This window comes from Lolium perenne, chromosome 4, assembly GCF_019359855.2.
Source record: "Lolium perenne isolate Kyuss_39 chromosome 4, Kyuss_2.0, whole genome shotgun sequence".
In the NCBI taxonomy this organism is placed as follows: domain Eukaryota; kingdom Viridiplantae; phylum Streptophyta; class Magnoliopsida; order Poales; family Poaceae; genus Lolium; species Lolium perenne.
In genome coordinates this window covers 87,398,143-87,408,836 of record NC_067247.2, presented here as the reverse complement: position 1 = coordinate 87,408,836, position 10,694 = coordinate 87,398,143, and the positions used below count along the sequence as shown (strand labels likewise).

Here is a 10,694-nt window from a genome sequence, read left to right as displayed (position 1 = left end):
GTGTTTGCTTCTTGAGGTGGAGAGAGATAGGTGAACTGACTCAACATAAAAGTAAAAGAATGGCCCTTCGCAGAGGGAAGCATTGATTGCTATATTTGTGCTAGAGCTTTGGTTTTGAAAACAAGAAACAATTTTGTCAACGGTAGTAATAAGGCATATGCATCATGTAAATTATGTCCTACAAGTTGCAAGCCTCATGCATAGTATACTAATAGTGCCCGCACCTTGTCCTAATTAGCTCGGATTACCTGGATTATCATCGCAATGCATATGTTTTAACCAAGTGTCACAAAGGGGTACCTCTATGCCGCCTGTACAAAGGTCTAAGGAGAAAGCTCGCATTGGATTTCTCGCTATTGATTATTCTCAACTTAGACATCCATACCGGGACAACATAGACAACAGATAATGGACTCCTCTTTTATGCATAAGCATTCAACAATTATTAATTTTCTCATATGAGATTGAGGATATTTGTCCAAAACTGAAACTTCCACCATGGATCATGGCTTTAGTTAGCGGCCCAATGTTCTTCTCTAACATTATGCATGCTCTAACCATTCTAGTGGTAAATCTCCCTTACTTCAGACAAGACGGACATGCATAGCAACTCACATGATATTCAACAAGGAGTAGTTGATGGCGTCCCCAGGAACATGGTTATCGCACAACAAGCAACTTAATAAGAGATAAAGTGCATAAGTACATATTCAATACCACAATAGTTTTTTAGGCTATTTGTCCCATGAGCTATATACTGCAAAGGTAGAGGATAGAAATTTAAAGGTAGCACTGAAGCAATTTACTTTGGAATGGCGGAGAAATACCATGTAGTAGGTAGGTATGGTGGACACAAATGGCATAGTTATTTGCTCAAGGATTTGGATGCATGAGAAGTATTCCCTCTCGATACAAGGCTTAGGCTAGCAAGGTTATGTGGAACAAACACAAGGATGAACCGGTGCAGCAAAACTCACATAAAAGACATATTGTAAACATTATAAGACTCTACACCGTCTTCCTTGTTGTTCAAACTCAATACTAGAAATTATCTAGACCTTAGAGAGACCAATTATGCAAACCAAATTTTAGCAAGCTCTATGTATTTCTTCATTAATAGGTGCAAAGTATATGATGCAAGAGCTTAAACACGAGCACAACAATTGCCAAGTATCACATTATCCAAGACATTTTACCAATTACTACATGTAGCATTTCCCGTTTCCAACCATATAACAATTTAACGAAGAAGTTTCAACCTTCGCCATGAATATTATGAGTAAAGCTAAGAACACATGTGTTCATATGAACCAGCGGAGCGTGTCTCTCTCCCAAACAATCATTTATTCAAACAAAAACAAAAACAAAAACAAACAGACGCTCCAAGTAAAGTACATAAGATGTGACCGAATAAAAATATAGTTTCAAGGGAGAAACCTGATAATTTGTCGATGAAGAAGGGGATGCCTTGGGCATCCCCAAGCTTAGATGCTTGAGTCTTCTTAAAATATGCAGGGGTGAACCACCGGGGCATTCCCAAGCTTAGACTTTTCACCCTTCTTGATCGTAGTATATCATCCTCCTCTCTTGACCCTTGAAAACTTCCTCCACACCAAACTCAAAACAAACTCATTAGAGGGTTAGTGCACAATCAAAATTCACATGTTCAGAGGTGAAATAATCATTCTTAACACTTCTGGACATTGCATAAAGCTACTGAAAGTTAATGGAACAAAGAAATCCATCCAACATAGCAAAAAAGGCAATGCGAAATAAAAGGCAGAATCTGTCAAAACAGAACAGTTCGTAAAGACGAATTTCTAAGAGGCACCAGACTTGCTCAAATGAAAATGCTCAAATTGAATGAAAGTTGCGTACATATCTGAGGATCACTCATGTAAATTGGAATAATTTTCTGAGTTACCTACAGAGAATTAGGCCCAGATTCGTGACAGCAAGAAATCTGTTTCTGCGCAGTAATCCAAATCTAGTATGAACCTTACTATCAAAGACTTTACTTAGCACAACAATGCAACAAAACTAAGATAAGGAGAGGTTGCTACAGTAGTAACAACTTCCAAAACACAAATATAAAACAAAGTATTGTAGTAAAATAAACACATGGGTTATCTCCCAAGAAGTTCTTTCTTTATAGCCATTAAGATGGGCTCAGCAGTTTTAATGATGCACTCGCAAGAAATAGTATTTGAAGCAAAAGAGAGCATCAAGAGGCAAATTCAAAATACATTTAATCCTAACATGCTTCCTATGCATAGGAATCTTGTAAATAAATAAGTTCATGAAGAGCAAAGTGACAAGCATAGGAAGATAAAACAAGTGTAGCTTCAAAAATTTCAGCACATAGAGAGGAGTTTTAGTAACATGAAAATTTCTACAACCATATTTTCCTCTCTCATAATAACTTTCAGTAGCATCATGAGCAAACTCAACAATATAACTATCAAATGAAACATTCTTATCATGAGTCTCATGCATAAAATTATTACTACTCCCAACATAAGCATAGTAATTCTTATTAATTGTAGTGGGAGCAATTTCAACAAAGTAGCTATCATCAAATATAGGAGGCATATTGTAATCATAATCAAATTTATCCTCCATAACAGGCGGCACCAAAAGACTACTATCATTATAATCATCATAAATAGGAGGCAAAGTATCATCAAAGAAAATTTTCTCCTCCATGCTTGGGGAACTAAAAAGATCATGCTCATCAAAACCAGCTTCCCCAAGCTTACAATTTTCCATAGCATTAGCAACAATAGTGTTCAAAGCATTCATATTAATAACATTCCCATTAGCATGCATATAAAGTTACATGGGTTTTTTAATTCTCTCTTCAAACACATCATGTCCCAATTCAAGATAAAGTTCATAAAGATCTCTCATATTTTTGTTGTTTTCCATTATGCCTAACTAGTGTAAACAAGAAACAAAAAGATGCAATTGCAGGATCTAAAGGAAATAGCTTCGAGTACTTACAACGGCGAAAATAGCTTAGTAGCCGAGATCCGGAGTGTGAGTACCTTTTACCTTTCCTCCCCGGCAACGACGCCAGAAAAGTGCTTGATGTCTACGGGTGCTTCTATTCTTGTAGACAGTGTTGGGCCTCCAAGAGCAGAGGTTTGTAGAACAGCAGCAAGTTTCCCTTAAGTGGATCACCCAAGGTTTATCGAACTCAGGGAGGAAGAGGTCAAAGATATCCCTCTCATGCAACCCTGCAACCACAAAGCAAGAAGTCTCTTGTGTCCCCAACACACCTAATAGGTGCACTAGTTCGGCGAAGAGATAGTGAAATACAGGTGGTATGAATAAGTATGAGCAGTAGTAATAGCGCCAGAAAAGTGCTTTGCTGCCCAGGACTGGCGTGTGGTTGATGGTGGTAATATAGCAGACAATACAGATGCAGTAGAACAGTAAACAAGCAGCGATAGCAGTATTGGAAACAAGGCCTAGGGATCATACTTTCACTAGTGGACACTCTCAACATTGATCACATAACAGAATAAATAGATAGATGCTAGACTCTACACTCTCTTGTTGGATGATGAACACCACTAACTGTGTAGGATTACATGAACCCTCAATGCCGGAGTTAACAAGCTCCACAATATTCGATGTTCATATTTAAATAACCTTAGAGTGCACGACAGATCAACACAACCAAACCAAGTACTAACATAGCATGCACACTGTCACCTTCACGCTACGAAAGGAGGAATAGATCACATCAATACTATCATAGCAATAGTTAACTTCATAATCTACAAGAGATCACAATCATAACCTACGCCAAGTACTACACGATGCACACACTGTCACCATTACACCGTGCAGGAGGAATAGACTACTTTAATAACATCACTAGAGTAGCACATAGATAAATTGTGATACAAAACACATTGCAATCATAAAGAGATATAAATAAGCACTTCACTATGCCATTCATAACAGTGAATAAGTATTCTGTGAAATATAGCCTAAGAGACCCACACGGTGCACACACTGTCACCTTTACACACGTGGGACAAGGAGTCTCCGGAGATCACATAAGTAAAATCCACTTGACTGGCATAATGACATCTAGATTACAAGCATCATCATATGAATCTCAATCATGTAAGGCAGCTCATGAGATTATTGTATTGAAGTACATAGGAGAGAGATGAACCACATAGCTACCGGTACAGCCCCTTAGCCTCGATGGAGAACTACTCCCTCCTCATGGGAGACAGCAGCGTTGATGAAGATGGCGGTGGAGATGGCAGTGGTGTCGATGGAGAAGCCTTCCGGGGGCACTTCCCCGTCCTGGCGGCGTGCCGGAACAGAGACTCCTGTCCCCCAGATCTTGGCTTCGCGATGGCGGCGGCTCTGGAAGGTTTCTCGTACCGTGGTTTTTCCGTCTCGATGTTTTAGGTCAGGGACCTTTATATAGGCGAAGAGGCGGAGTCGGAGGGCTGACGAGGCGACAACACACTAGGGGGGCGCGGCCCACCCCCTGGCCACGCCAGCCTGGTGTGTGGGGCCCCCAGGGCTCCCATCTGGCGGCTCTCGGGTGTTCTGGAAGCTTCGTCCAATTCTAAGACTCTGGGTGTTGATTTCGTCCAATTCCGAGAATATTTCCTTACTAGGATTTCTGAAACCAAAAACAGCAGAAAACAGGAACTGGCACTTCGGCATCTCGTCAATAGGTTAGTTCCGGAAAACGCATAAATATGACACAAAGTATGCATAAAACATGTAGATATCATCAATAATGTGGCATGGAACATAAGAAATTATCGATACATCGAAGACGTATCAGACCTCGTCTTCTCCTTCGTCTGCTCCCATCGCGTTCGCCCGCACGGTGATGCGTTGCTCACCGACGCTTCTGGTGCCGTGACGCCGCCGTGGATGTTGCCGTGGCGGTGCTGGGGCGCTCTCGCTCGGCGACGCCAGGCCAGGCGCGGCTTGGCGCTGCCGTGGGTGGCCCGTGCCGCCGTGCCGCCATGGCACGTCGGGTGCTCCGCTCCAGGTACACGCCTCCATTATTCCCCTCCTTCTTCCTTCTTTGTGCTCTGCTCCAGTGATTGGCCTGCCTCTCCCCATGGAGATGTTGTGCCGTGCGCCACTGCTATGCGTATGCTGCTTGCTGTGCTGCTACTGCCATGCTTGCTTGCTGTGCTGCTACTGCCATGCTTGTACTTGCTATTCTTTCTGAATTCCTATTCTGTGCCTCATTCTAGTTGCTACACTTGCCATAGTTCAAGTGTATTCATGTGTGATACCCTGGATGGTTTACAGTGTGCCATTTCTTGCAAGTTTGCAAGTGCCAGAGCCATGGTGGCTTATTCTGGTGCTCAGATTTAGGATTGTGCTCAATTGAGCATTACTGTGGCTTACAGTGTTATTCAATTATGCTTTGATGTGTGTCTTGCTTGTGCATCTTGATCCAGTGGCTCATCATGCCTTTGATGTGCTCTGGATACAATCATGAGTTATCATTTGATTATCTGTGAAGCATCTATTGATTAACTGTGGCTGTTTAATTCATATAATTCCTATGTGATGCCAGTGATTGATTCTAGCATGCTTTGGCATGCCCTAACAGGCTCTGGTGATCAATTGATCACCACTTGCTTGTTGATTCCATGCTTGATTGCTGCCTGTGCCTATCTGGGGCTCCCATTGGTGTCTGTGTGACACACATGCCTATGCTGGTGTGTGCTGTGGTTGGCTCAAGCAATTGCTGTTGCTTGCAGTGATCAATTGGATCCACTGCAAGGCTCTGGTGTATTGATTTCTTGTATATTCATTTATCTGTGTTGTCTTGCTTGGCTAAGTGGATAAATGATGTGAACTGCTAGCAGTTGTGATCATCTGACAGTTAATTTGATTGAGCTAGAGGGATGCCAACATCTGTTGGGAACCCTAGCTCCCTTTTGAACCCATCTGGGTAATGATATTTGTGCATGGCTTATCTGTGGGGTTTGGTGAAGTGGTTGAGGTGGCCCTGACAAAGAAATCTTTGCTGTTAGGTAGCTCCCACCTATGTTGGCTTGCTGTAATTTGGTGAATGCATTACTGGATAATCCTTTGATGGATTCCCATTGGTCTTTGATGTTGACAACATGGATAGATACATATTGTCTATCAGTCTGATGGCATCAATAGCTATAGGTGCTAAGTATGTGGCTAGGCTAGCTGTGTCTTCATCTTTTACTGGATTTCCTCAGTTATGCATTATTTTACATAACTGTTGTTCCCATAGGATGATTTCCTAATGGCCTTTACCATGTTTGCTTGCACCAAATGGCTTAGTAGCCAGATGATGACACAAACATGGTACTCACACCCTTTTGCTTTTGTGTGTTTGATGCACATGCTTAATTATGAGCAAGACAGATGCTTGCTCATGATTCCTTGGTATACCTCACTCCAGCTCCTAGAAATGGTTGTTGATGTAGAGGTTCAGCTGCTGGTTGAGTTCTTGGCTTGCCCTGCTCCTCCTTGCAAGCTTGATATGCTTGGTTTATTTTCTGGTAATTTGGGAATAGATGAAACAGCTCTCTAGCTGTTCACCATTCTTGGTGTTCTTGAGCCGTGCTTGGTTTCGATGGCATACCCTGCTGCCTTGTCGATGAATGATCTAGGGTTCTTGTGTGAAAAGGTTTTATATGCCCGGCCCTTGCTTCTGCGGTCGACAAGACCTTTGGGCATGTTTGGGTGACTCCTCACTTTGTATGTGTGTCTTTTGCATGCACACAGCCTTGTGAGCAGTGTGTGTGTGTGTAGCCCGATCTTTGTGCACTTGGACTTGGAGAGGATCAGCTCGGCTGATCTTTGTTCATATCCTCTCTATTTCATTTCTTTGCTAACCTGCCAAGTGGCATTGCCACTTGGCATAATGTTGTGTTGGTTTTGTATGTGTGCAGGTTTCAAGCAATTGATCAAGATGATCCAGAAGATCATCAAGTCCAAGATCAAGTGAAGATGATCTTGTAGTATTTAGGATAGAATCTATCCTTGTACCTTTCTTTTTATTTTCTTTTCTATTTTTTTCCAATTTGTGTAATGTGATGTAATAATTCATATTACTATTCTGGATATTGTAAATGACATTGTATTATGTGTGATTATCAATAAAGCTCAAGTTTTCCTTAATGAGCTTTGTCTAAGTGTTATATTATTTATATTCTTGATTGCTTTTAATTATTTATTGAATTATCTCAAGTTTGAATTATGTGATATCAATTTGTTGTTTGAATTTGAAATTCAAATTCAAATTTGGGTTGAATTCAATCATGCAACTTAATTTTGAATTCAATCATGCAACTTAAGATTGCAATGTAATCTCTCTTCCCTCTTCTCAAAACCCTAATCTAGTTAAGTAGGAACAAGTTTGTCGCACTCTTGAAACCCTAACCCTGTAAGATGTCGAGAGAGAAACCTGTCCCCCTTCGATGCAGTTTTGTTTTAAAAGCGCGAAATTTCCCCGTAATTTTCGATGCAATGCACATCCCTTTCTAAAATCTACCCCTCGATCGTCTCTAAACCTGGGACATTACAAATTTCCCCGGCAGATTTCAGCCTGCCGGAGAGCTCTTTTCTCTCTGGTGTTTTCCGCCCCGCAAAGGCGGCTGTGACTCTTCGCGACTATCCCCTAGAGCTTAGGTTTTCAGGACGAAGATGTACGCGAAGGAGAGGAGGCCAGAGGGGGCTGTGGGCCCCCTCCTCACATGGCGGCGCGGCCAGGGCAGGGCCCGCGCCGGCCTATGAGGGGGGCCCATGGCGGCCCTCCTTGGCTCTTCCTTTTGGCTCCCTTCGTCTTCTGGAAAAATAGGATTTTTCATATAATTTCCGTCAATTGTTGATCTTCCGAAATATTGCATTCTGACGGCGCTTTTTTCCAGCAGAATCCTGACTCCGGTGCGCGATCCTCCAATAATCATGAAACATGCAAAATAGATGAAATAACATAAGTATCACCTCTAAATATGAAATATATCAATGAATAACAGCAAATTATGATATAAAATAGTGATGCAAAATGGACGTATCAATCGTTAACAAGCCGACGCAAATCATACGTCCAAAGTGGCCACGCGGGTCCGTTTGCATCAGCTTGCGGACACGAAAATAGTCATTTTGACCGCGCACCCGTTTGCGCCTAGGGGTGCCCCCAACGGCTTGACGCATACTAATTTTACCTATTTTTCCCTTTTTCATTTAAACATAGATGGAAACATTACACAAAACTACTACATAGTTTGAAACATGGTTGAAACATTGCAAAATGAGGAAACCTAACTAGTGTTGGTCTCGCGGATTTCGTGTTTTTGCTGCGAATAAATAACTCTCTCGGACACTTAATCACCCAAACTGGAAAATTAGCTAGCGGCTGTTGTGCCTGGTTTTCTCCGCATCTGCAGAAGAACATTTAGAAACCTACACTAGTGGCTTCAATTGATCGATCACCATATTCGCTGCAAAGAAAGAGCACTCTGAGAATATTAGTTGTCGGTGTGCTCTTCGGACTCGTCGGTGTGGTAGTACCTACGGCATGATATCTTGTCGAACACCTTGATGATCATCTCGCCATCGCCTTTGTAAAGGAAGGTGAGCAGGCAGCCGACCTCGAGGTTATGGGCACGTGCGAACTTGTCCCACCCGGTGTGCATGTACATCTTTCCCTACCCGTCGAACAAGACCTCGACATGCCACTGGCAAAAGCCGCATCTGACCTCCCGCAACTGCAACTCGGCCGGCTCGGTGCCGTCAACAAACTCGGCGAACTTGTCCGGCAGCAGCTTGATGCCGAGGGGGTTCTCATCGATGCAGAGGATGAACTCGAAACACCTCGACTCCTGCGAGGATGACAACGACGGCGAGCGGCGGGGTGATGCTGCTCCAACACGGCGGCCCCGACCGTGCCTGCGGCCTCGACCGCCTCGCTGTCCACCTGGACCATCCATGGACTCCCTCGCGGGGGTTGAGAGAGAGGAGGTGGGGGTGGCGCTATGGTAGAGGTTACGCGACGGCTAGGGTTTGTGCGGAGGAGATGAGGCAGCGCAAAGAGCAGCCCTCTTTATACGGCAGAGGAAGCCGAGGGGCGCGCCACACTTGGCAACGACATTTATTTCTCGTTGGCAGAGGTGTGTGGTGGACACTCGGCATGCGAGGCATCACCATTAACGTGGCGTAGACCGCCGAAGTGATGCCTCATCGCTAGTACTGGCGCGCCGCTGAGATGACACATCGAGCTAGTTCGCTGCGAGGCGGGTCCGCGGGAGAAGCAAGCGGTCACGAGACGCGACTGTGCAGCGTCTGCCCAGACAGCGCGCCACCTCAGCACGTCGCTGGCCACCTCCTTTTATTGTCGCTCGCTCAACTCTTCCTCGCGAGCCGCACGTCACTAGCTTATTTGTGCGATGTCCACCGCTCAGCTTTGCCCATTTTCTTGACGTGAAGCGTTTGACTTCAACGGCTTATCGGCCGACTCGATGATCATGATTTTTGTTTTGACTGTGACTACGGCGGGCATAAGCCAACCTGAACAAATATTCAGCCAAGTTGCATATGAAGCTTTTCAGCCTCTACAAGATGGGTTCAAATGAACCAGAATACATGGGGGTTACAAGGCTGAAGAAGAAAAAGAAAAGAAAACACCAACACAACATAGGAACGAGAAGAAAAAGTGGCCACCCCCAAACCGGAGGGACGGTTGGACGATGAGAAGAACTCATAGAGACCAAGCACATCGATCACAAGGAAGAGCCCCGAGGACACGCGAGAGGGACATCCCAGCTCGAGGCCTTGCCAGAGCAATCAAATGGCTTTGGTCCACCGAGACCCAACAACGACACTACACCATCGACGTAATCGAAGGGCATCGCACATACGAGACCACACTGCGCATCGACACCATCTGCGTCAAGGGTGTGGCCGAAAGGTCGCGCGTGGCCGAGACAACGCTGCACCACCTGTGTGTCAACAGCTGGAGTTGAAGGGCATCGCAAAGCAGAGATGCACCCATCGAGTACTCAGGCATGGAGCACCCTCAATGTGCCAAAGAGCTCCGACAAGGACCCGACACCGTAGTCCAGCAACCGGCAGGAGAAAGCCACCACCAAAACTTCGATGGCTCACCTCGCATCGTATGGGGGACTCCACCCATGGCCGCCATCTGCAGAACCATAAGGCACACCGGTATAGAAGGAAGCAGCATCCTCCGCCCCCGATGGCACGACAAAGGGGCTCGATACCCAGCCACGACGGCCCCCTGGTGGGAAGCACATCGCCACCATGGCCACCACTACGAAACCATGGCGCTCGCTAGCCCTATCGACACCCCGCTGCATGCTGATGGCTGAGAAAGAGGCAACTTCCCTCGCAGCCATGCCACTCACGACTAGAGGCCGACATGCCGCAAGCAGACACACCGCCGCCCGTCATCATGCCGGACAGCAAGAGGACCTTCCCACGTCCATTATCGCCGAGACGAAAGTACACCGAGGCCTGGGGGCACCCTGCCACCGAGGCAGGAGACGCCGGAATCCACCCAATGATCTAGGATGAACCAGATGTAGGAGCCACAACCCCGTTGACCCGAGCGCTAGCAGAAGCGCCTCGAGGCCCACCACGTCGTCACCCAACACCTGTAGATCCGCCGTCGGTGCACACTGTCGCGC

General features: G+C 45.2%; 1 protein-coding gene across 1 annotated transcript; it reads right to left on the bottom strand.

Moving 5' to 3' along the window:
- Positions 1-8,516: 8,516 nt before the first annotated feature.
- Positions 8,517-8,978, bottom strand: LOC127346977 (B3 domain-containing protein Os03g0212300-like). The gene is made up of 2 exons (XM_051373211.1): positions 8,748-8,978; positions 8,517-8,696 (listed from the first exon to the last, which is right to left on the bottom strand). Exons 1-2 carry the CDS (start codon positions 8,976-8,978, stop codon positions 8,517-8,519), a joined length of 411 nt encoding a protein of 136 aa, XP_051229171.1.
- Between the last annotated feature and the right edge of the window lie 1,716 nt (positions 8,979-10,694).

Excerpts from the sequence above, each read along its gene's own strand:
- LOC127346977 (XM_051373211.1), bottom strand. The coding sequence starts at position 8,978 with ATGGATGGTCCAGGTGGACAGCGAGGCGGTCGAGGCCGCAGGCACGGT. Across the intron at positions 8,697-8,747 it reads CCGAGTTGCAGTTGCGGGAG|GGAAAGATGTACATGCACAC; the intron begins GTCAGATGCGGC and ends TTCGACGGGTAG.